Below are 26,024 nucleotides of genomic sequence, written 5' to 3' on the forward strand. Positions count from 1 at the left end.
TCAGCCCAGGCAGTCAACAAAACAACAAATCAAGCCCAGCTTTGCAGTATCTGATGATTTCTGTGATGTAAATTCTCCCGCTGCCTCTGGTTTCAAGCTGCTAATGAGATGTGCCCCAGCGCGCAGCTGGAATTCGAGGCGCAGTAGCGATCATTCCATACTCTTCCCACCACGCAGATAGCATGTATGCTAATCGTCTCAAGAGCAGAGAGGACAGTAAAATGATTACGAAGTGATGCGTTTTGAGTATTTATTACATTCATTTTAAATATAATGTATTTAATTGTAGGGTTATAAAGTTAACTTTTTACGATGGTTGTGCTTCACGGACATTCACAGAATTCTGAAAATAGTACAGTGGGCTCTCACGAACCTATCCTGGCACACCGATAAAACATACACAAAGACGTGCCACACAATCAGCACGCATCTCAGATTCCCTCAAGCAGACCGCGAGCCTCCTCGCTGTCACTAGCCTCCTCTCCACGGCCCCGTTGGTGGGTAACCAATCCGCTGACTTCGACCGCACGGACTACCGGTGTACCGGCTTTTGCAGGTGACGCAAGAGGAATCATAAACCTGCAGTTTGAAGTCCCACCGCTAGAGGCCTCTCGAGAGGCAGACAGAAGGCGCCTCCCAGACCCTCCCCTGCGAGCTTACTCAATTCCCTCCGGGGCAAGGCGGCCCTGTGTTACTCACGACCCAAGCTGGGAGGAGGGGGAGAAATAACTGAGCACTCAGTCTGAGCATGGGTGAGTCCCCGGAGGAGATCTAGAACCACAAGTTTCCCAGGCGGAGATCTGGGGACCAAGTTTGGGCAGAGGAATCTCAGCTGGGCATTTGACCTCAAACCCCAGTGTGGTCTGCCGGGTGAGCTAGCTGGGCAATGACCAATGAGGACGGCTTCTGCCGCGGCCCCAGTACCTCCTTTATCTAGACAAGGTGAACCCCTGAAAAACATACCGAGAGGGGCGCCTGGGTGGCTCAGTGGGTTAAAGCCTCTGCTTTCGGCTCAGGTCATGATCTCAGGGTCCTGGGATCGAGCCCCACATCGGGCTCTCTGCTCAGCGGGGAGCCTGCTTCCCTTCCTCTCTCTCTGCCTGCCTCTTTGCCTACTTGTGATCTCTGGCTGTCAAATAAATAAATAAAATCTTTAAAACACACACACATACACACACACACACACACACACACCGAGGGAAGAATAGAGGAAGGAAAGCGTAACACAGAGGTTAAGTTCTGGGACTTGGGGGCCGAGCAGAACTAGCTTTGAAATCACCGCCTCTTCACTTCTAGCTTTGTACACTCGGGCGATTTGCTTACTTCTCTGAGACTTAGTTTGTTCATCTGTAGAATGGGAACAATAAAACTCTCCTTGCAAGCTGGTTAAGGGATTAAATAAGATCATAAATGGGAAGCAAAAGTCATATATATTTTTAAATATTTTATTTATTTGACAGAGAGAGAGATCACAAGTAGGCAGAGAGGCGGCGGGGGGGGGGGGTGGTGAAGCAGGCTCCCTGCTGAGCAGAGAACCTGATGCGGGGCTCGATCCGAGGACCCTGAGATCGAAGGCAGAGGCATTAACCCACTGAGCCACCCAGGCACCCCAGTCATATATATTTTTAACAGTGGTTATTGTTATACCCAGAGAATGAAGAGAGGACTTCTATTTTGTTTGTGAAGGCGTCCTGTGAGCTGAACTCCTGGACAGAAGTGCCAGAGTAGGAAACAGGGAGATAAGCCCAGCTCCGCGTAGTGTATAAACAGGGGCTTTGTCTGGGCAAAGACTTAGAAGCATGCCAATGCACATACCCCCCACATATGTATGCTGACTTTTTCATAAGGAGAATAGATGATTTTTTTGGAACAGCTTTTCATTTTTTTTGCCACTTTTACCTCTTTCTGAATATAATATATTCCTGTCAGCATATTATAGAATTTTTGTCTACAAACCAATACATTGCATTCTATATTTTTATCCATGTTTGTAAAAAATAATTTACACATAGGGGCACCTGGATGGCTCACTCAGTTAAGCATCTGCCTTCAGCTCAGGTTGTGATCTCGGGTCCCGTGATGGAGCCTGGCATGGGGCTCCCTGCTCAGAGGGGAGTCTGCTTGTCCTTCTCCCTCTGGCCCCCCTCTGCTCGTGCTCACTCTCTCATTCTTGCTCTCTCTCTCAAATAAATAAATAAAATAATTTGCACATATATACATATGCATGGTTTTACCAAAACAGGTTCCTATCATGCTCTTTTCTGCATCTTGCTATCCTTTTCTTTCTTTCTTTTTTTTTTTTTTTGCATCTTGCTATTTTTTTTTTTAAAGATTTTATTTATTTACTTGTCAGAGAGAGAGAGAGAGATCACAAGTAGGTAGAGAGGCAGGCTGAGGCAGGGACAGAGGGAGAAGCAGGCTCCCTGCCGAGCAAGGAGCCTGATATAGAACTCAATCCCAGGATGCTGGGATCATGACCTGAGCCCAAGGCAGCCGCTTAACCAACTGAGCCACCCAGGCATCCTGCATCTTGCTATTCTTAATAAAACATAACGATCTTCCTGAATTAACAGATCTATTATTTTTTTTAAAGATTGATTGATTGATTTGACAGACAGAGATCACAAGTAGGCAGAGAGGCTGGCCAGCAGAGAGAGAAGGGGAAGCAGGCTCCCCGCCAAGCAGAGAGCCCGATGTGGGGCTCGATCCCAGGACCCCGGGATCATGACCCAAGCTGAAGGCAGAGGCTTTAACCGACTGAGCCACCCAGGCGCCCCAGATCTACTATTTTTAGTGACCATGTAATACTCTGAGGTGCTGATGCTGTGTCAACTAGGTCAGCTGTTTTTCAGTTGAAGAGTACGTGCTTTGCTTCTCCTTGTTTGCACAAAGAACAATGCTGTGGTAAGTGCTCTTAGACCTCCACCATTAGAAACCTTTAAAAAATATTTTCAATGTGTTTTTTTAATATAAAATCTTCTATTGTTATGGGAAAGATTTCCCAAGCATAAGTTTTCCAGGTCAAGGGAGTTATGTGGTTTTTATTCTAAATAAATTACTTCCAGATTGCATTCACAAAAGTCTATAACAATTTCCATCCCCAGTAGCCCCATATAAAAGTATGCTTGTCCCCAGATCCCTGGCAGCAAGAGGTTTAGCCTTATTTTTTCTTTGTTTAGACTTTTTTACTTCTTTTGATTATGGACATTTTCAATCTTGAAAGCAAATAGAATAGTATCATGAGCCTCCAGATACTCACGACTCAGCTTCAGCAATTATCAGCCTTCTGCCATTACTTAGCCTTCATTTTAATTTTTGCAAATTTATGGGCATAAAGTGATATACTTGTTACTTTTTAAAAATCTTGTTTTTACATTTCTCTGCTCATGATTTTGAGCACATTTTCACATGTTTGGAGTGGATCTTATGTAAGTTCTTATTCATAGCCTTTGCATATTTTTTGGTTGTTTTTCCTTTTCTTGCCAGTTTATAGGTGCAGTGTGTAGTATAGATGTTAATTTCTGTTTGTCTTCTGTCTTGCCAGTATTTTTCTAATCTGATGTTTGTTTATGGTATCTTTTGCCCTCCTAAGGTTTTTTTATTTTTTAATTTTTATTTACTTATTTGTTTTTAAAAGATTTTATTTTTTATTTATTTTATTTATTAGTCAGAGAGAGAGTGCATAAGCAGGGGGAGCGGCATGGCAGAGGAAGCAGGCTTCCTGCTGAGCGAGGAGTCCAACATGGGACTTGATCCCAAGATCTGGGATCATGACCTGAGCAGAAGGCAGACACTTAACTGGTTAAGTGACCCAGGCATCCCTAAAGTGTTTTTCTTTTTTTTTTTTTTTAATAATATTTCAAATATATCCGGGTTTTCTTTTCTCTTTTCTCTTTTCTAGTTCTGTATTTTCTTTACTACGTAAGAAACTACCCACCATTACCAACACCAAATGTAAGCTGGTAAAATCACTTTGGAAAATTACTCAGCAAAATCTACTGGAGCTGGACATACACATATCCTATGACCCTAGCAGGTCTGTGCCTAAGGAGATAAGCAACAGAAATGCATAGATGTGATCACCAAGACACATGTGCAGGAATACTCATAACATTCCATAGTAGCCAAAAACTGGTAGGAAAAACATCAAATGCCCATCAAGGTCAATTGCCAGTACAATGAGGTAACTGGTAATTGTGGTAATTCGTATAATGTAATATAATACAAGAAGGAGAGTGAACTACCAGTACATTTGGCTACATGGACAATCTCACAAAAATAATATTGAAAAAAGAGCCAGACATAGAAGAGAACATATGGTATGATACCATTGGTATAAAATAATCAGCATAACTCATTATGGTGTTACATGTCAGGATAGAAGTTACTCTTAGAATGGGTCCTAGGCGACCTTCCTGAGGCTGCTGGCCTTGTCTTATTTCTAGATCCATGTATGGGTCAAATAGATGCGTTCTCTGTGTGATCACGATTTGTACACTTTTCTGTAAGTTTCATGTATTTTAATAAGAAACTGACAAGATCCACTTGAAAGCCTGTACACGCGTGTTTATAGCAGTTTTATTCATTACTCCCGCGACTGGAAGTAATCAAAACGCCCTTCAGTGTAAATGGATAAATAAGCCGTGTTGCCTCCAGATAAAAGAATGTTATTCAGGGGCGCCTGGGTGGCTCAGTGGGTTAAAGCCTCTGCCTTCAGCTCAGGTCATGATCTCGGGGTCCTGGGATCGAGCCTCGCATCGGGCTCTCTCCTCGGCGTGGAACCTGCTTTATCCTCTCTCTCTCTGCCTGCCTCTCTGCCTACTTGTGATCTCTCTGTTAAATAAATAAAATTTTTTTTAAAAAAAGAATGTTATTCAGTGCTAAAAAATAATAATAATAAGCTACCAAGCCATGAAAAGACATGGTGGAAACTTAAATGCATATTACTAAAGAAGACCATCTGGGGTGTTGGTTAAGCCTCTGCCTTCAGCTCAGGTCATGATCCCGGGTCCTGGTATTGAGCCCCATATTGGACTCTTTGCTTAGCAGGAAACCTGCTTTTCCCTCTACCTGCCACTCCCCCTGCCAGTGCTGTATCTCTCTCTGTCAAAATAAATAAATGAAAAAAATTTTTAAGATTTTATTTATTTATTTGGCAGAGAGAGATCACAAGTAGGGATAGAGACAGGCAGGCAGATAGAGATGGGGAAGCAGGCTCCCCACTGAGCAGACAGCCTGATGCAGGGCTCAATTCCAGGACCCCAGGGTCATGACCTGACCCAAAGGCAGCGGCTTTAACCCACTGAGTCATCCAGGCACCTACTAAATGAAATATTTTTAAAAATAAAATAAAGAAGGGAAGCCTGGGAGGCTCAGTCAGTTAAGCGGCTGCCTTCAGCTTGGGTCATGATCCCAGCATCCTGGGATCGAGTCCCAAATCAGGCTCCTTGCTCAGCGGGGAACCTGCTTCTCCCTCTGCCTCTGCCTGCCTCTCTCTATCTCTCTCTCTCTGACAAATAAATAAATAAAATCTTTTTAAAAAAATAAAATAAGGGCGCCTGGGTGGCTCAGTGGGTTAAGCCGCTGCCTTCGGCTCAGGTCATGATCTCAGGGTCCTGGGATCAAGTCCCGCATCGGGCTCTCAGCTCAGCAGGGAGCCTACTTCCTCTCTCTCTCTCTGCCTGCCTCTCTGCCTGCTTGTAATCTCTCTCTGTCAAATAAATAAATAAAATCTTTAAAAAAAAATAAAAAAATAAAAATAAAATAAAATAAAATAAAGAAGGCCACCTGAACAGGTTGCATACTCTATGATTCCAACTATATGACATTCTGGAAAAGGCAAAACTATGTAGGCAGTGAAAAGATCAGTGGTTGCCAAGGATTAAAGAGGAGAGAGTGGGGGGCACCCGGTTGGCTCAGTTGGTTAAGCATCTGATTCTTGGTTTCAGCTGAGTCCTGATATCAAACCCCACATCAGGATCCATGCTCAGTGCAGAGTCTGCTTGTCTCTCCCTCTGCCCTTCCCCTTGCTCTCTCTCTCATAAAAAAATAAAAATCTTAAAAAAAAAAAAAAAGTAAGAGGAGGGAGGGAATTATAGGCAGAACGCAGAGGATTTTTAGGACAGTGAAAATACTTTGTATTACTTTTTAATGGTGGATACATACCATTATACATTAGTCCAAACTCATAACATGTACAACCCAAGTGTGACCCCCCAATGTAGACTGTGGACCTTGGATGGTAGTGACGTCAGTGTGGGCTCATCGACTGTCACAAAGGTACCCCTCTAGTGGGGGACATTGATAATAGGGATAGCTTGTGAATGTGTGGAGCAGAGGATATATAGGAGATCTCTGGACTTTCTACTCAGTTTTGCTGTGAATCTCAAATGGCTCTGAAAAATCCAATGTATGTTAAAGAAAGAGAGAAAGGTCACAGATGGAAGCTCCCTTTGCAGGTGGCACAGCACCAGGAACAAGAGTTGTTGAAACCCTGGACCACACACCTAAGACTAATGTAACACTGTGTCAACTAGACTTCAGTGTTTAAAAATGCAAATCCAATGGGACGCCTGGGTGGCTCAGTGGGTTAGGCCGCTGCCTTCAGCTCAGGTCATGATCTCAGGGTCCTGGGATCGAGTCCCGCATCGGGCTCTCTTCTCAGCAGGGAGCCTGCTTCCCTTCCTCTCTCTCTCTGCCTGCCTCTCCATCTACTTGTGATTTCTCTCTGTCAAATAAATAAATAAAATCTTTTAAAAAAATGCAAATCCAAGAGGAAGAAAGAGAGAGAGAGATTTACTTTCTTCCTGATACGTAAATAATAATGCCAAGGCACTTACTAAATTTCCCATTGAAGGGGGCCTGGGTGACTCAGTCGGTTAAGCATCTGCCTTCAGCTCGGGTCATGATCTCAGGGTCCTGGGATCAAGTCCTATGTAAAGCTCCCTGCTTAGTGGGGAGCTTGCTTCTCCTTCTCCCTCTGCTCTCTCCTTGCTTGTGCGCTTTCTCTCTCTCTGTCCAATAAATAAATAAAATCTTAAAAATAAATAAATTTCCCATTGAATTAAAATATCATCTTTGTCATTTATTAAATTCTCCCAAACACTGATATATATTTATGGATTCTCTGTTTGGTCCAACCGATATATTTCTCTATTTGTCAGTTCCCATGAGGAAATGACATTGATACTGTACTTTTATCAGGTATTTTGATATCAGGTAACATAATCACCCTTCCCATTTTTCTTTATTTTCACACTTTTCTCAACTATTCTCAGGCATTTATTCTTGCATATGATCTTTATGTTAGCCAAGTTTTAAAAATCCTGGGTTAATAGAATTTCATTATACTTGGAACTAATTTGGAGAAAATTGACATTTTAATTATGTTAAATCTTCCCACACAGGGTCACATCTTTCCATTTGTTCACATTTCTGTTTTATATCCTTCATTAAACTTTATAGTTTTCCTCATAGAGTTCCTGTGCCTTTCTAGTTAAATTCATTCCTAAGCATTTTCTTTTTATTGCTATCATGCTCAGAATATTTCACCCATTACTGTTTCTGTTTTCTCCCCTCTTTTGTTAGAATGGAGGAAGGCTATTGGTTTATGTATACTTGTCTAGAAGCGGAGCACATAATAGCACAAATTGATGTTGGAGAAGAAATGTAGATTTATTTCTATATAACTCAATTTTACTTTTTACTTTAAGCTCCTTTTGTGACAGGTGGAAGAAATTCAGCCCCATCTGTTTTCTCCCGGCTCTTTTTCAGGGTGGGTTTAAGTTCCATGGAGTTTACATAATGCCAAGAGGCAAGAGGGCACTGAGTCTTTGTCATCATCATTGCCCATCCCAGCTGGTATCTCCTGAGATGCCATGTGGTCTTGCCTCTGCCATTGGGTCTGGTCTCTTGTCCTTATTAGTCTCTGCTGCATTGTTCCTCTTTCTTTCTTTCTTTTTTTTTTTTTTAAAAGACTTTTAATGTAATCATAGACAGAGAGAGCACAAGCAGGGGGAGGAGCAGAGGGAGAGGGAGAAGCAGGCTCCCTGCTGAGCAAGCAGCCCCACGTGGGGTTCAATCCCATGACCTTGGGATCACAACCTGAGCAGAAGGCAGACACCCAACTCACTGAGCCACCCAGGCGCCCCTGTTCCTCTTTCATTACAAAGACTCTCTCTCCCCAGCCCCTCTCTTCAGCTTCTCCTCAGGCATTTGGAAAACACTTTCCCACCTCGACATCACACTAGATGGGAACTTCCATCTAGAACCTCCATCTAGAACCTCCATCACACTAGAAGGGAACTAGTGGGAACCTCCCCAACACCCCCGTCTGCCCAGACACAGCATGTGGTGTCTCCAGGGCTCACTACCTCTCCAGATACAAAGCTCCTCTGCTCTTGATCCCACAAAGCTACACGGGAGCCAGTCCTTGGGTGACAAGGCTCTAGCAAGTTCTCACCCCCTACTCCTCCTTATTTTCCTTCTCTCTGAGCCTGGGGAGCGACTTTTCAACTTTTCTGCTCTCATTATTTATTCTATCAGGTCTAGGTTCATGCTCTGAAGTGTTCAAAAACAAAAGCTAAAAGAAGCTTTGTTTTCTCTCTGTCCCTCCTCTTCCCTTCTCAGAGGCAATAAATTCAGAGCAGCCTCGCCTGAAGAGAAGAGCTATTGGGGGGAAAAGAAGCTCTGGAGGAAGGAAAACATCATTAGTGTTGGAACATAGTAGCCCCCTAAAGCATATAGGCATAGGAAAAAACAAAACACAGGAAGAACTATGACAGAATGTTAACAAAGGTACTCTGTTTCCAGGAGCTGGAACCATGAATGAATTTTCTTCTTCCTATTTATATTTTCCTGAATGTTACAAAGTCTCTACAATGTGTATTATTCATATCATCACACACACAAATGATTTATTTGGGTTCATTTGTAGGTTGTCTATGCAAATTGAATGGATTTGCAGGAGACATGACTATGAATCCAAGCATGAAGAACAAACACCATGTACGTTTCAAAGCGGATGTATAGTATACAAAATACAAAGCATAAAGGAGGGCTCATTCACATCCTCAGGAGCTCAGGCTGGTTTCTAGAGTGACAAGCAATCACTTCTGTTAGGAAATTAGGACCACCTGGCCAATTGGGAGTATTGGAACAGCTAAGCTTGAAGGAGTAACCACGTAAACCAAAGACTTTATGATGTACACGTTTCTAGAAGAGGCTTCTTGCCATGAGGCAGTTGGGTTTTCTAAGGCTGCATTTGATGAAAATGGGATGACAAGGTGCCTCAGATCAGGTAGGTTCTTAAAAACAAGAGCCTGAGGCAGGGGTCCTGACTCAAGCTGAGGTTGCACCCTGGGAAGAACTCTCTAAGAGAAGGGGAGTGAGTGAAGGACAGGGACCTCCGCAACCCAAATTGTACCTCAGAGTTGGTTCCAGCTTGAGGGAAAGGGTCAGTCTTCTGTTTCCCAGTTGCGGGTAGGAGGGCACAGGATGCTTCAGTCAGCCAAGGGCAAGTCTGTGGAGAAAGCAGGCACCTGTGAGCTCTCAGCAGCCCATCCTTGGAGCAGCAGAGGGATGGGGGTGCCAGCCTAGCAAGATGGGGTTACTTGGACAAGCCTAGGAAATCGAGAGTTAATCACAGCTTGGGTCTGGGGCATGTGCCACAGCAGGTGACACTGAAGACCCCGGTGATGGTGGCGTATTTGGGGTGGAGGTGGAGGCTGTGGGCCAGCTAGCAAGCTCTTCTGTGACTGTGGGGGCATGCCCAGGAGGGCCAGGGATGACAGAGAGGCAGAGGCAGAGAGGGGCAGAGCTGAGCTGCATGATCCTCAGATCAGCAGTGATTTTTACGCCAGGAAGAAAGAGAAATGAGGGGCACCTGGGTGGCTCAGTGGGTTAAAGCCTCTGCCTTCGCCTCAGGTCATGATCTCAGGGTCCTGGGATCGATCCCCACATGGGGCTCTCTGCTCAGCAGGGAGCCTGCTTCCTCCTCTCTCTCTGCCTGCCTCTCTGCCTACTTGTGATTTCTGTCTGTCAAATAAATAAATAAAATCTTAAAAAAAAAAAAAAAAGAAAAGAAAGAGAAATGAATGAGCCCAAACGTGACAACTAATGGGATCCCTGCAGGCCCTCTCTGAACCAAGTCGGGGAGGTCTGCCTGCAGCAAGGCCTGGAACCACCACAGCAAGGAGTGGATGCTGCCCTGTCTGGTATCGAAGGCATAGGAGGCTGTGAGTTCTGCAAAGACAGGTACTCCATCTCGCCCGCCTCCCAGACTGCTTAATAGGTCAGTATTTATTGAATGAATGAGCCCATCAGTTCATCCATATTCCACGGTCTCTCAATGAAAGATGCCCTAGCACAGTAACAAAGAGCACAAGCTCTGAGGGCAGACGTCTGACCTTGAATTCCAGGGCCCAGCCTCTGCTGTTCCATCGGTAGTGCTGGGACCGGTGAATAACGGGGAACGGAGGCGGAGCGCTTGGTCGAGTACTTCGTGCGCAGGACCATCTGCATGAATGGCCTCGGCAGCTAACCTCCCCGCACTCTCTCTCTCTCTGGCAGAGTGACTGGGGGTGCCCTTGTGGGTGTGATGGGAAGGGCAGGCGGGGCGGGGGTGAGGGGGAAGGGCGGGACACCAGCTGAGCTTGCGCCCTGGCTACTGTGTACCAAGTGGCCCAGCCCAGGGCGGAGTCTCCTCCTACCTAGGCAGGGTCTTTGCTGTCCCCTGGAGGCGCTGAGGGACCCGCTATGGTGAGTGCAGCCGGGGGCTGCGGCCCATGGCCCCCGCTCCGCCTCGGGCTCCTGCTCCAGCTCGTGGCGCTGCTCCGGTCGCCAGGGCCACAGGTGAGCCATGGGGCGGCTGCAGGACCTCCAAGTTCTGGGCCTCGGACTGGGGGCGGGGGCAGTTGTTCAGCCATCGGGTTGAGGGAGGGGAGTGAGGCCACAGGAGGCGCCTTCCCCTCCTCCAGGTCCAGAGGGCCTCAAATCAGACCCTGGCCAGGAAAAGCCTCCTAGGTTTGAGGGCTTGCCAGGTGCCCCCACAAACACCCAGCTGGAGAGATGTGCCAGCGTGGAAAGGCATTGAACTGGTGTGCCCTTCTGCAGTGTGGGGGTGCAGGTGGAGAGAACAGCCTGGACTGGGTGGGGGGCCTCCTAAAAGTCCTGGGATCCCTGGTGGAGACACAGGGTCCTCTGTCGAGAAATTCAGGTGGTTCATGGCCAGCCTCCCTTACCCACACCTGGACCCTGGGTTCAGAACATCTGGGATAAATAACTAGGAGTTGTGGGGATCAGGTCCTGTCCTGCCAGCAGGTAAGAGTCCAGTTGTGCAGAAACACAGGAAGACGGCAAAGGCGCCCAGAATAAACTCAACTTGTTCAGCCTGCAGTCCCCAGAACGGCAAACGGGATCATGGTGGGTTTGCCGTTCACGCCGGATCCCTGCCCCGCATCCCGCTCTGGGTCCACCCGTGACTGCCGAGTAGGAATGCGAGACCAGGGTGGCCAGAGCAGGTGTTTCCAGAAAAATGAGAAAAACTAGAAAAGAGAAAAATTAGAAATCTTGATTTTAAAAAATGGAAATAGTTCCAATTGTAAAAATGGTTAGCTAATCAAAAACAAAAGTGTAGGCATGATGATGGTCAGTCCACCTCAGCTGTGGGCAACCTGTCTGCAGCTTCTTCTCAGACCAGAAAACAGGCTGCGAAAAGAGAGGGGCTAAGAGGCAGTTTTCCAACTCACCACCAAAACCACTGGCATAGCTCCAAACCTGAGGGTCCCGGAGCAGGATGTGGCTTTTGCAGGGGTGTGGCTGGGCCACCCGGATGTTAGGGTTCCTGCTGGGCACTCAGCCTCACCCTGTTTGCTCAAGGAGGGGCTAGAGCAGGTGAGTTAGCCCAGCAGGGGCCCGATGCAAGGGCAGCTCCAGCCCTCTCTCCCTTGGCTGCCCCCAAGCCTTGGTCCAGAGGACCCCTAGGGCCTGGCACCAAAAGCAGCTGGGCTGGTCTGGGGAGGCAGAAAGGGGTCGTCCCAAGAGAGCCAGACAGTGTGGCAAATGAGTAGGGGACCAGGCCCTGTAATCAGAGACTTGGTGGTTCAAGTGCCCATTCTGTGTGGTCTTAGGCTCATTGCCTACCCTGTATAAGTCTTAGTCTCTTACATAGTGCTGGGGACAAGAGCACCAGTCTTATTAGGAGGCTGTGAAGTCCTCTCATAAAGGCCCCCAGTCTTCTCTAGAAAACCAGAAAGCATTGAGTGGTGGGGAAGGGGAGGGACTTCAGAGAGCCCCCCAGCTCCCATCAACAGGGGAGCCGGTCATGCTTCCTTCTTTGTCTGTCCCCTTCTGTGAGAAGGTGACTTTGTTTCCCACTTCAGGTCCAGACCCTCAGGCCAGAGAGCCTCCTGCTAGTGTCCACCCTGGACGGAAGTCTCCACGCACTGAGCAAGCAGACGGGGGACTTGAAGTGGACACTGAAGGATGGTGAGCAGGGGGCAATCCCCTTCCTTCCTTGGACCTGTGACGTAGAAGATAAGTTTCTGGGATCTAGAATCCAATAAGCCGGTGTCTGCAGGCAACTGGACCACTTCCCAGCTGTGTGGCCTTGGGAAAGTCACTTCCCCTCTCTGAGCCTCCATGTCCTCACCCATAAAACAGGGCCAAGGGTGATGCCCTTACAGAGCTCTTTGGGAGGATTAAATTACATGCAGACGAATGTTTGGCTCGGTGTCTGGCACACACTTAAGCACACAATGAACAGGAGCGAGGCTTATCAGCGGGGAGTTGGAGGAGGTTACTCACGTTTCATGTCCCTGTGCCTGCAGATCCCGTCATCCAGGGGCCAATGTATGTCACCGAGTAAGTGAACCCGCGGTCTTTGAAGGAGGGGGGTCTGGGAGATGCGGAAGCCACGGCTGTGTGGAGGGAGTTGGGTGGAGTGGGCATGGGGGCATGTTGGAAGGAAGGGAAGAGTCTGGCGGTAGAGCTCTGTGGAGCCTCCCACAGGGTGGGCTCCTACTAGCTGGGAAGATGGAGGGAACTGGGGTATCCGTGAACCCAGGGGGTGTGTGTCTAACTCTCCCCCTGTTCTCCTCTGCCCCACAGGACAGCCTTTCTCTCAGACCCAGCTGATGGCAGCCTGTACGTCTTGGGGACCCAGAAACAACAGGGATTAATGGTGTGTTTCCTACGGTAGTTTGGGGTAGAGAGAGAGCCTGGGCTTCTGTTAGCTGGAGCACCGAGGGGGCTGCATGGTTGGTGTCTGAGGGTTCTGCAGGGGGCGCTCTGCAGAGGGCATGATGGGAAGGCTGTCCAGAGGCACCTGTGGAAAGGGCCTGGTGGGAGTCGCAGACTGTCAGGCCCCGGAGGGCATTACAGGGCTTCTTCAGGACGCTGGGGGCTTCAAGGGGGAACCTTCCATCAGTTAGCTTTTACCAAATAAATAGTCACCCTGAAACTCAATGGCTTAAAAATATCAGCCGTTGATTTAACTCACCATTTTGTGGGATCACAGTTTTGGCTGGACGCAGCTGGGTGGTCTTGACTGAGCTTGCTCCGGCATCTGTGGTCAGCTGGATGGCTGTCTTTCTGAAAGCTGGTTGGTGGTCGGCAGGCTTCTGAGAGGGACAGCTGGGACAGGCATCGCTCATCCTCATCGGGAGATCTTGGGCGGTCCACGTGGTAGCGACAAGGGAACCAGAGAAAGGGCAAGGCCAGTGCGCAAACCCTTGTCCAACTTTGCTTGTATCACCTTCGCTAACGTCTTGCCCGCCAAAGCAAGTCCTGCGGCCAAGTGCAGAGTCAAGCGGTGAAGAGATAGATTCCACTTGGTTATGGACATGGCTGACAGGTCGCCTTACAAAGGGACATGCCCACGGGGGAGAGAAGACATTCGTCTTCCACAGCAGGACTCTGATGGGGGCTATGGAATAACACTCTGGATATGTCACAGGGAATGGGGTGGAATGTTTGTTCGAACTTGATCCCATCGGAAGCCTGCTGTGTGACAACAGCCAAGTTACTGACACTCTCTGGGAAATGAAAATGATACTGATTGCCTCTAGTGAACAGGTTGTATGTGTTTTTCTGCTCTTTCTCTTTCCTGGACATGTTCCTTCTCAGAGGCTGCCCTTCACCATCCCTGAGCTGGTTCACGCCTCCCCGTGTCGCAGCTCTGACGGCGTCTTCTACACGGGTGAGCATCTCTCCAGCCCTCGGGTCCAGGTCCAGGAGAGGACCTCGTTATGGGGGGTGGGGGACAGCTGGGTACAGGACAGCAGGTAGCACACCCTGTCCCAGGCCATCTTGAGGGCTGGGCCACTTTCCATCTCCCCAGGCCGGAAGCAGGATGCCTGGTTTGTGGTGGACCCTGAGTCAGGAAAGACACAGATGACACTGACCACAGAGGGTCCCTCTACCCCACGCCTCTACATTGGCCGAACACGTGAGTCATGTCCCAGCAACTCCTGGCATTTGCTTTCCAAGTTGAATCCTGCCCAGTCAGTCTGCAAACATTGCCCTGAGCTGAGGGGACAGGGGTGACCCAGACAGATTGTGATCCTTGCAGACTCTGGCCTCCAGGATGGGTGCACAATGACATCCCCTGGGGTGGGTGTGGGAGGAATATCGCACAGGCATTCCTGGTCACCCTGCTTCTGGGCATTCGCAGAGTACACGGTCACCATGCACGACCACCGGACCCCGGCCCTGCGCTGGAACACGACCTACCGACGCTACTCAGCGCCCCCCATGGACAGCTTGCCTGGAAAATGTGAGTGCTGCCTTTCCCTGGCTCCAACTTTTGAGCAAGTTCTCCGACTCAGGGAACCCTTACCAAGCCTCACCACATTCTGAATGACACGCCCTTGGTGGACGACCCTAAGTGACCCCCTCAACCCCAGCCAGACCCTCCTTTACCCCGAGCCGTCTTTAACATCCTCACTCCATACTCCAAAGGAGTTAAGCCAGGTAACCCTGGGTGGCCCCTGTTGTCCTGAGTGACCCCAAGCAACCCACAAACACTCTGATGGGTCCTCACTGACCCTCAAAGTTGAACAACTCCCAGGAGATGACCCTAAGTGAACTCCCCGAAGATTAACCTCCCCCGGGCAATTCTGACCACCCCCTTGATATCATGACCATCCCATCCAATGGCCTGAGTGACCTTACAGGGGTCCCCAAGCCACCCTTTACCCCAACTTCATTTTGCATGGAACCCACACAAGTAACCATAACATACCCCAACTGACAACCCCAGGGCCCCTGACTCATCCCCTTCTCACCCAACATGACTCCCAAGTGACCCACATGCCTCCAGGCCACCTGATCATCTCCTGGGTGACCTCAATCAGATCATGGCTGACTACCCCACATTCTAAGTGACCTCTCTCAAGTGACCTGGACGGAGTCACACACCTAAGTCAGTTCTGGATGACCCTGACTGACCCCCATATCTTACATAGATCCCCGGTTGACCCTGACTGATCCCCTGATGGATCAAGGTGACCTGATACACTCTGACTGAGCTTCCCATGTCCTCCTAACCCTCCAGGGGAACTCACCTGACCCCCACACATGTGGGTGCCCTCCTGATGGCCTACCCTCCGAGGAATTCCCCCCACCCCCCAAGATGCTCTGAGATGCCTCAGGTCAGAGCTCCTTGCCCATACCTCCCTGGTCTTTCTTGCAGACATGAGCCACCTGGCATCCTGCGGGATGGGCCTCCTGCTCACTGTGGACCCAGGAAGCGGGGCGGTGCTGTGGACACAGGACTTGGGCACGCCAGTGATGGCAATCTACACCTGGCACCAGGACAGCCTGCGCCGGCTGCCCCACCTCACGCTGGCTCGGGACACCCTGCATTTCCTCGCCCTCCGCTGGGGCCACATCCGACTGCCTGCCTCAGGCCCTCGGGACACGGCTACTGACTTTTCCACCTCAGACACTCCACTCCTGTAGGTGCCCATCCCTGAGGACTGGGGAGGAGCCCCCTGGGCGGATTGGATGTTTAAGCATGACACACCTATACAGCTGAACCAGGAGCCAAAATATTTCAAACTGGTTATTTACAAAACTGATTGGCAAATAATCAGTGCCCAGCACCCCGCACCCCCCACCCCCCCCAGTGTCCCCAGGACATTCGGGATAGCCTTCTATTTGCCAACTCTAGGGCAAAATTGGCCTACAGGGGGCCTCTGGGGCTCCACTCCAGTGAATGGATGGTGCTTGTTCTGTGTGGCAGGTGCTGTGCCTTAGTGACTGTTAAAGACAAACCTTTTCCCTTTCCCTACAGTACTGAATGCTTTAGAGTCCCCATCTTAGGGGAAAAGAGACAGGCTGGGAAAATAACGGATCATCCATTCCTTCAGTACACAAATATTAATTGAGCACTTACTGTGTATTAGTTACCTGTCAGGCTCTGGAAGTACAATAATACAGCCTGTGTTCTTACCTACAGAGATCTTAGAGTCTATTGTGGAAGATGGGTGTGTAAGAGGATAATCGTAATAGGTATGATAGAGAATGGTAAAAGAGAAGTATAGATTTGCCATGGGAATGTATAGGAAGGTTACCTAAATTGAGACTGGGGGCAGGAGGCAGTCATGGAAGGCTTCCTGGAAGAAAGGACATCTAAATTGAAACGTGAAGGATGAGTAGAAAGCGAGAGAGAGTGAGCGAGCGAGTGAAATCGAGCATGCACATGGCAGCCAGGGAACAGAAATTTAAGTCTGGAGCATAGATCTTAGCGTGGAATAAGGTCAGAGGGTGTTAAGCAGGGATCTTGTAGGATCATTGAAATGTTTGGACATTTTCTCCTAAGGCTAAGGAAAAGACATTGGATAGTTTTAAGCAAAAAAGTGATTAGATCACTAATAGATCTTAGTGTGGAATAAGGTCAGAGCGTGTTAAGCAGGGATCTTGTAGGATCATTGAAATGTTTGGACATTTTCTCCTAAAACTAAGGAAAAGACATTGGATAGTTTTAAGCAAAAAAGTGATTAGATCATCTTTTCATTTTAGAAAGACAACTCTGGTTGCAGTGTGGAGAACATCATAGAGTGGTAGAACAAGGAAGTGTCCATGCATAGAATACTGCATTAGTTCAGACATGAGATGAAGGCCCTTTGGAATAAGGTGGAAATGCTAGAAATGGAAAATGAGTGGAAAGTAAGAGATATGAAAGGGGGAAAACAGTAAGAATTTGGTGATCAGGGAATTTGGCAGTTGTGGGCAAGGAATCAAGGTCTGTGAGCAAGTGCTCAGGTTTCTAGAAGCACATAAGTGCTGTCCTTTTCAGAGGTAGGGAGCTATAGAGGAGGAAGGGGATGTAAGGAATGAAGTGCCAAGTTCATACGTAGAAAACTGAGCTCTTGAAAAAGGTCTGGGCTAGACACAGATTAGAAATCGTGACTCTAGAGTTTGTATCTGTTAGCTTCTGCCACATAACAAAGTACTCCCAAAACCTAGAGCTTAAAAACAATGAACATTAGTTATTTTTCAAGATGCTGTGAGTCAGCTGGGTGGTTTTCTGATGTGGGCAATCTGGTGGCTTGGCTGAGTCTGGATAGTTTAAGATGACCTCTTTCAACTCTATCATAATTGGTGGAATATTTGGCCTAGGGTGTGTCAAATGAGGTCCTCTCGTGCCCCAGCAGGCTAGCTGAGCCCTTCTCAAGCCACTGCTTATATTTGCTATTGTCTCATTCTCCAAAGCAAGTCACATGGTTAAGCCCAGAGTCAGTGTCGGGGAGGACAACACAAAGACACAGGTACAGTGGTAATCACTCATCCTTCTCCCCTTTCTCTTCTCCCTCACTAGGATGACACTGTACGTGGGGAAGGATGAAACCGGCTTCTATGTTTCTAAAGCACTGGTTCATACAGGGGTGGCCCTAGTGGTAAGAAGGGGTCTCTGAGGGGGCTGGAAAGAGGGGATGGGGTAGGAGAGGAGCTCCTTCATGACTCTCTATCTTCTGCCACAGCCTCGTGGACTGACCCTGGCCCCCATGGATGGCCCCACCACAGAAGAAGTGACACTCCAAGTCTCAGGAGAGCGGAAGGGCTCACCTAGCACTGCTGTCAGATATCCCTCAGGCAGTATAGCCCTTCCTAGCCAGTGGCTGCTCATCGGTGAGATTCTCCTGGCTCAAATTTTGAGTAGATGAAGGGCCTATGAGCCCTGCTTCTGAGCTGGAAGGCTGATGTCACCTTCAGCCAGCTGACCTTTGCTCTGCCCCTTAGGATACCATGAGCCACCCCCAGTCCTGCATACCACCATGCTGAGGGTGCATCCCACCCCACAGAGTGGGACTGCTGAGAACAGACTCTCAGAAAACACACAGGCCCCCACCCTCTTCCTGGAGGTCAGTGCTAGAAGGGCAGAGGACATGGTGGGGGCGGGGGGCTTGGCAGGTTGGGAGGGCAGCTATTGGACCTTTCCCTCAGGCTTCTAGGAGTACATCTGGGCGTGGGTCAACTGACATCACACAATCTCCTGGAAGAAAAACAAACATATAAGTTGTTATTGCCAGAAACATATTAGAAGTATCAAAGGATATTGGTTATCTAAATTGTGAAATAAGGATCATAGTTCTAATTTTTCAGTGTATAAATTACAGAATATTTCTCAAGGAAATGTAAACAGAAAAACTACCAGACCATGCTCTACTGGGAGAGGGTTGTGCAAGAATCACTAGTGGTTCAGGGTTAGAACAGCCATGGCCTGCTCCCTCTCCCTCTGCCCCTACCCCCGCCCCACTCTCATTCACTCTCAAATAAACAAATACTATATATACATCTTTTAAAAAAAGAGAGAGAGAAGAAGGATGGAAGGAAGGAAAAACAACAACAACAAAAACAAACAAACAAAAAACCCTAGCCATGAGGTGGAGCAGTAATTCTCGAATCTGGTTGCTCATTAGAGTAACTGGGAAGCCCACTCAGTCCCCACTGAACTGGAGATGGATATCTGAATTTTTGGGTGATTTCCCAAGAGTATCTGTGTTTTTTAGTGATGCCAAAGCTTCCCACCCCCAGTCACCCCAGATGCTGGTCACCAGCTAGTTTTGGAAGACCATGCTCCTGGGACACCATGATGCTTCAGCACCATGGAGAGCACCCAGACTCCTGCCCGACTTCATACTGGGTGATGGAGAAAGGTTAGGGTTTCTATAGTAGAAGGGCTACGGTTTCCATAGTGTGCTAAGAGTGAAAGCTCCTTTGTCCTCAGCTCCTGAGCCTGAGCCGTGAGAAACCTTGGAACCTGGAGATGCATCCTGAAGAGAAAACCCCAGACTTGTATCCAGGGCTGGGACCCCAAGACCTGTTGGCAGCTAGCCTCACTGCTGTCCTCCTGGGAGGATGGATTATTTTCCTAATGAGGCAGGTAGGCCTATCACCCCTGACCTCAAATCCGTCTTAAGGTTTTCCTTGGGGGAACCCTGCCCCTCCTCTCCAAGACCACTCAGTAGCTCTCTCTCTCACCCAGCTCTGATTCTATCCCCGGTCTTTCTCCCAGCAGCTCCCTGGGCCTCTGCTACTATGTTCTGTATGTTCTTGGTCTGGTACCAGGCTGTCTCAGGCACGACTGCTGGGCACTACCACAGCAGGACCTGACCAAGGCTGAGTCCTCTTGTGCCCTGTATTTCAGCAGCAACAGCTGGTGGAGAAGGAGCAGCAGACCCTCTTGGCACCAGCAGACCATCCTCACATCTCACAGAATGCTCAGCCCCCACCATCAGGGGCCACCCTCCAGGGCCAGAAGAAGAAGAGCCTTCCAAGCCCCTCAGAGCAAGCCCAGGCAGTCGAAGAACCAGAAGGTGAGCTTAAGTGAACAGGAAAGGGCAGAGTCAGGCACAGAGAAAAGATGGGGCAGATTTAGCTTCAAAGTTGTTTATTAGAAGTCACTATAGTACAGTGCTTAAGCCTGAGTAATAAGAGAGGATTTACAGCCTCCTCCTGTAAGTTACAGCCTCCTAGAGTTAAGCACTCTAGAAATGTCTGCCATCATTCTTTGTTACCTTCAAGGACTCTCCAGCACAGACAGAACTGGGTATAGATCTAACTCCACTAGCTGTTCACTTTGACAGGTTGCCTTCCTCCTCTGAGCTTTGATTTTCTCATCTGTCAAATGGGAGTAACAATACCCACCTCACTGTATCACATCATTATGAGAAGTTACCGGTATCGTTATTATTATTATTATTGTAAGATTTTATGTATTTATTTGACAGAGAGAAATCACAAGTAGATGGAGAGGCAGGCAGAGAGAGAGAGGGAAGCAGGCTCCCTGCTGAGCAGAGAGCCCAATGCGGGACTCGATCCCAGGACCCTGAGATCATGACCTGAGCCGAAGGCAGCAGCTTAACCCACTGAGCCACCCAGGCGCCCCCGGTATCATTATTATTAAATCAGTCTTAGGTGACGTTAATAATACTTGTGTTAGTTTAACATATTTGGTGACAGTACCAGTAAATTACCTAAGTCTCATTTTTTTCCTTTGTTTCTCTCTTTAGGACTTTTTACTTTTAAACATTTTTCTTTTGTCAATTAGACCTTATAAATTAACTAGCCCTTTCAAGCCCCCCCTAGTATCTGAGGATGGCCCCAAGGGGCCTTTTCCATGCTCTTATTGGTCAGCCAGGCTACTTCTCCTGCTTCTTTGGCTCTGGGCTGGACTAGCCTTCAGTCCTTTGCATGAGCTGCTGCTGGCACCTCCTGGTCTCTGCTCAAACCACTGCCTCATGCTGTTTTCCCCTTAACTCAGGCTGAAGTCCGCCCCACTCTTGGCCTGATGCTTCAGTGCTGCTCCCCACATCCACTCTGTTTACCCTGCCCCTGCAGAGACAGAGCAGGTCCCCTTCCTGAGGGGCTGGCTCTTCTCACAGCTGCAAAGGTGCCTGAGCCCCAGGGGGTTGCAGCTCTTTTCACTTTACTGGCCCTGGGGGGGGGTTCCCTTAATACTCACTCCCTGCACCCTGAAACACTCGTCTCCTGGGGTCTTCAGACTCGAGTTGGATCTTTCCCCAGACAGGCCACACTCCATCTTTTCCCAAAATGGCTCTCGTCTAAGCACCCTGTTGTTCTTCTTTTCTTTTTTTTTTTTTTTAAAGATTTTATTTATTTATTTGACAGAGAGAGATCACAAGTAGGCAGAGAGGCAGGCAGAGAGAGAAAGGAGGAAGCAGGCTTCCTGCTGAGCAGAGAGCCCGATGTGGGACTCGATCCCAGGACCCTGAGATCATGACCTGAGCCGAAGGCAGCGGCTTAACCCACTGAGCCACCCAGGCGCCCCCCTGTTGTTCTTGACGTTGTGCTCCATTCGCCCCTCACCACCAGAGTCTGTCAGAGCCCAGCAACTCTGTCCCTGCCTTCTGAGCTTCCCACTGTGTTTCCAGGCCCTGAGCCCAGCCACTCCTGAGGGCTCCGGGTACACAAATCTACGTTACTGCCTGTATCTTGAGAGAGGAGAGTGAAGTTTTCCTAAAATAATCCAGAGCAATGCTAAGGAACAGCTCGGTACTTTTCTCACTGATCTTGGTGCAGATTCTCATTTGCTTTTCCTAGAGCTAGTTGCAGAGACAGAAGTGGGCAGCCCTTCCAGAGTAGAGTGTTCTCGGGGCTACCACACTGCACAACTCTTGGGGCACAATGTATGTTTAGCTGTATGCATGGTGTCCCTCGGAGCTGAGCAGGGCACAGCCTGGCCAGACATGCGTGGGTCGTTGTGAGGGGTGTCTCACAAGCTACCCGAAGGGAAGAGCAATAACTGTCCAAGCCTATAGACCTCTGCCTGCCTGCGCCAACCCCATCCTTCTTATTAGGAAACCAAGGCATTCTGGGGGCTCCCTGGTTCCCTAGAACAAACTCTGGGACAGCTTTGCGTCCAGATGCCCATTGCTGCTCTGTCCTATCCTGGGGGGTCAGTCTTTCCTGGAACTGCACTCACAGGTGCCAAGCCCACCTTCCTATCTGAAGCCAATTCCTCAATGAAAAGGGTTTGTTATTAACTGGCGGAGGTGGAGAGAGTGGCAGAGGACGTAAAGAAAGAAATATGGGCAGAAAATGCCAGAAGAGGGAGAAGGATAAGGAAGATAATATAGCAGCCCGTACCCCCACCCTCCTTCCACACATTCATTTAGTCTACGGTAACGCTGTGTGGGATCATCAACACGAGTCCCACTTTACAAATGAGAAAGCCGAGGGCACAGAGTTAAGACACACACGAGGAAGCAGCGGCCCCAGGCTGGGCATGAAGGATGGGAGACCAGAGAAAGGTGGAGGCAGTGGTGGGTCTGGACTGAGCAGCCGCTCCCTGAGACTGTGCCCTCTCCTCTCCCCTCAGCTGAGCAGCTTACCGTGGTGGGCAAGATTTCCTTCAACCCCAAAGACGTACTGGGCCGTGGGGCAGGTGGGACGTTCGTTTTCCGGTGAGTAGGTAACCAGAAGCTGGGCTGGACATGTGACTCTCACAGCACTTTGGGGGTCCTTCGGCGGGGCCAGGCATTCAAAGGCTCCCAGAGACGGGTACAGAAAGGAACCTTTTCCTTCGTCTTCCTTCTCTGAACTCCCCAGGGGCCAACTGGAGGGGCGGGCGGTGGCTGTGAAGCGGCTGCTCCGGGAATGCTTCGGCCTGGTCCGGAGGGAGGTCCAGCTGCTGCAGGAATCGGACAGGCACCCCAATGTGCTCCGCTACTTTTGTACCGAGCGGGGACCCCAGTTCCACTACATTGCTCTAGAACTCTGCCAGGCCTCCTTGCAGGAGGTAAGCCAGAGCTCAGGGGGTGGTGGGGTGGTAGTGGGGTCCCAGGTTGCACAGTGATGCTCTGTCCCCTCTTCAGTACGTGGAAAACCCAGAGCTGGAGCGCTGGGGCCTGACGCCCTTGATGGCGCTGCAGCAGCTGATGTCCGGCCTGGCGCACCTGCATTCCCTACACATAGGTAGGCCCTGCCCCTGCCTCTGCTTCCACCCCGCCCTCCAGCCCTAGCCCTGCTTTTCCCCACAGCCCTGCTCAGCTCTGCTCTGCTCTTAGTGCATCGGGACCTGAAGCCGGCCAACGTCCTCATCGCCGGGCCTGATGGCCCTGATGGCACAGGCAGGGTGGTGCTCTCAGACTTTGGCCTCTGCAAGAAGCTGCCTGCTGGCCGCTATAGCTTCAGCCTCCGCTCAGGCATCCCCGGCACGGAAGGCTGGATGGCCCCTGAGCTCCTACAGCTCCTGCCCTCTGACAGTCCTGTGAGTCCTTCCCTGGCCCCATGCCTCTCCTGCTGTGGCCAAGCCTATTTCTTCATCTGTAAAGTGGCGTAGTTCATCCCTTCTTACCTAGAGCAGTGGCTCTTATCCAGGGACTATTTCACTGTCCAGGGGGCATTGGGCACTGTCTAGAGACACTCTTAGTTGTCACACCTGGCAGGGGAACCAGTCATCTGGTGGGTAGCGGCCTGGGATGCTGCTAAACATCCTACAACGCACAGGACAGTGCCCCATATTGTGTTGTAGGGAGATGCGGTGTTGGAGCATCTGGCCCCAAATGTCAATAGTACGAGGGTTAAGGAATCCTGAGCTAGAAAAGGGTTTTCAGTCTGCATTGTGCTGCAGAATCATTGGCAACCTTAAGAGAGTTAGAAGCCCAGGCCCCACATCCAGTGATTCTGACCAGACTAGCCTGGAGCAGGTGATTCTAAAGGTAGCCAGGGAAAACCACTGGTATCCAGGGTTTGGGGAGCACCAGAGGAACAAATATAGTTGAAGCCCAGAGAAGTGTCTGACTCCCAGAAACCCCAGGATTATGGATTTCTGAGTTGTCAGTGTGTGGGTGGAAGATGAAATCGTGCACACAGATGAGAGCGCAGGAAAGGGCAGTGGCTAGGCAAAGCCACGTCTAAATCACGAGAAAGCAGGAAGTGGCCACCCGGAGACCCAAGGACTAAAGGATCTGATGTTATGAACTTGTACAGATTTTAATTAGTGGCCAGTATTTTAACTTTTGGGAAATTCCACGTAACAATCTTGATTTTGGATCCTTTGGAAAAATCACAGCTCTGCACATGGGAGAGTCCCCTGGAGACCATAAGGTCTCACTGCCGCTTCATTCCCTCGCACCCGGCCAGCCTCGCTCGCTTCTGTTACCTGCTATGTAGGCCTGGAGGAATGCAGCTTGCACACGTGCACTAACAGCTCAGGAGGGCAAAGATTTTGGACGAAAACCGTGGGCCCTCTCCAGTGGTGCAGAAGGCGGGAGGTCTCAGGTCGAGGAGATGGTGCTCAGGAAGCATCCTTGAGTTCTAGTCTGAACCAAAGCCTTGGCTAACATAAAAGTTTGTGGGAGAATTGAATCTGGCAGGCTTCCCGGAAGCAGGGACAGCCTCCTCATGTTGGTCTCTCTGGCCCCCAGACAAGCGCAGTGGACATCTTCTCTGCAGGCTGTGTGTTCTACTACGTGCTTTCTGGTGGCAGCCACCCTTTTGGAGAGAGTCTTTATCGCCAGGCCAACATCCTTGCAGGGACTCCCAGCCTGACTCACCTGGAGGAAGAGGCACATGGTGAGTGGGGATGGGGCCTGGCAGGGAATGGAGGAAGCAGGGCATGGGGCTGGGCGGGCCTGAAGCCATCCCCCTGACTCTCCATTTGCCCCTACAGACAAGGTGGTTGCCAGGAACCTGGTGGAGGCCATGCTGAGCCCCCTGCCCCAGGCCCGCCCCTTGGCTCACCAGGTGCTAGCCCACCCCTTCTTCTGGAGCAGAGCCAAGCAGCTCCAGTTCTTCCAGGTCAGAGGGAACTCTTGGGGATAGCCCCAAGTTTGGGTACTGAGTGATAAAGAGGAATCCAGAGTGGCTGGGAAAAGAGACTTGTCTGCCTGTTCCAGAAAGCCCAGCTCCTTCTCTGAACCAAGCTCGGGCCTAGGCACCTATACGTTGCCATGCCGGCCCTCCACGGTCTGCTCACGACCAGACTCCCAGCCCCAGCCTCCACCCCACACCCCCACCTACCCCCAACCCTCCAGCCGCCCATAACACATGCGCCATGCCATTCAACCCTAGTTGTCACTCATGCTACACTGGTGCCCAGATAGCCCATCCCACTTGTGTGACCTTGAGCAAGGGACTTGGTGCCTCTGAGCCTGCTTGCTCATCTGTAAAATGAGGACAAGAGTACCTACCTCACTGGTTGATGAAGACCTAGCAGGTAACATGGAAACAAGGCACCGGGAAGCTGTACTCGAGGGGCAACAATCCTTTCCTAAACCAAGAAGCTTTTGCCGTTTTGCTCCCCCAAGCCACAGGGCACTCCTGGGCCTTGGCCTCTGAAACTGGTCATAAGGCTCAAGAGCTCTGTGGGATCCTAGGACGTCAGCGACTGGCTGGAGAAGGAGTCTGAGCGAGGGCCCCTGGTGGCGGCGCTGGAGGCGGGGGGCTCCGCGGTGGTCCGGGGTGACTGGCACAAGCACATCTCTGTGCCGCTCCAGACAGGTAGAGGCCGGCCTTGGGGTGGGGCTGCCAGAGGGAGGGGAATCCAGTGGGGTCAGCCTTGCCAGAGTTTCCTGCCCACAGATCTGAGACGGTTCCGGACATATAAGGGGACGTCAGTGCGAGACCTGCTCCGTGCTCTGAGGAACAAGGTGAGCTCTAGGGTCTGCGCGGGGCCTGGGTCCCACGGCATCCCGGTCATGGCTAAGCAGGGCCCTCTCGCCCTTCCTCCAGAAGCACCACTACAGGGAGCTCCCGATGGAGGTCCGGCAGGCACTCGGCCACGTCCCCGACAGCTTCGTCCAGTACTTCACGGCCCGCTTCCCACGGCTGCTGCTCCACACGTACGGTGCCATGAGGAGCTGTGCCTCCGAGAGCCTCTTCCTGCCCTACTACCCACCAGCCTCAAGGGCCGGGAAGTCATGCCCAGCCGGGAGCTGAGGCCAGACCAGGAGTGGGGCCCATGGCTGAGGCCAGCCTCGGTGGCAAAAAAAAAAAAAACTGGTAGAGTCTTGGCAGCCCGGGGCTTCTGGAGCAAAGATGTGTCCAGAGCCCAG

At 50.0% G+C, this 26,024-nt stretch overlaps 1 protein-coding gene across 1 annotated transcript; it reads left to right on the forward strand.

Annotated features, from left to right (window-relative positions):
- The first annotated feature begins 10,755 nt into the window (after window positions 1-10,755).
- Window positions 10,756-25,985, forward strand: ERN2 (endoplasmic reticulum to nucleus signaling 2). The gene is made up of 22 exons (XM_044233002.1): window positions 10,756-10,851; window positions 12,381-12,486; window positions 12,828-12,861; window positions 13,108-13,180; window positions 14,125-14,197; window positions 14,339-14,446; window positions 14,672-14,773; window positions 15,692-15,956; window positions 17,822-17,900; window positions 17,985-18,132; window positions 18,244-18,365; window positions 19,232-19,387; window positions 19,652-19,820; window positions 22,346-22,430; window positions 22,576-22,765; window positions 22,842-22,941; window positions 23,034-23,236; window positions 24,396-24,543; window positions 24,641-24,768; window positions 25,347-25,470; window positions 25,552-25,619; window positions 25,702-25,985. The coding sequence occupies exons 1-22, from the start codon at window positions 10,756-10,758 to the stop codon at window positions 25,906-25,908; spliced, it is 2,784 nt and encodes a 927-aa protein (XP_044088937.1). The 3' UTR covers window positions 25,909-25,985.
- Window positions 25,986-26,024: the final 39 nt, after the last annotated feature.

The sequence above is a fragment of the Neovison vison genome, chromosome 14, assembly GCF_020171115.1.
Source record: "Neovison vison isolate M4711 chromosome 14, ASM_NN_V1, whole genome shotgun sequence".
Classification (NCBI taxonomy): domain Eukaryota; kingdom Metazoa; phylum Chordata; class Mammalia; order Carnivora; family Mustelidae; genus Neogale; species Neogale vison.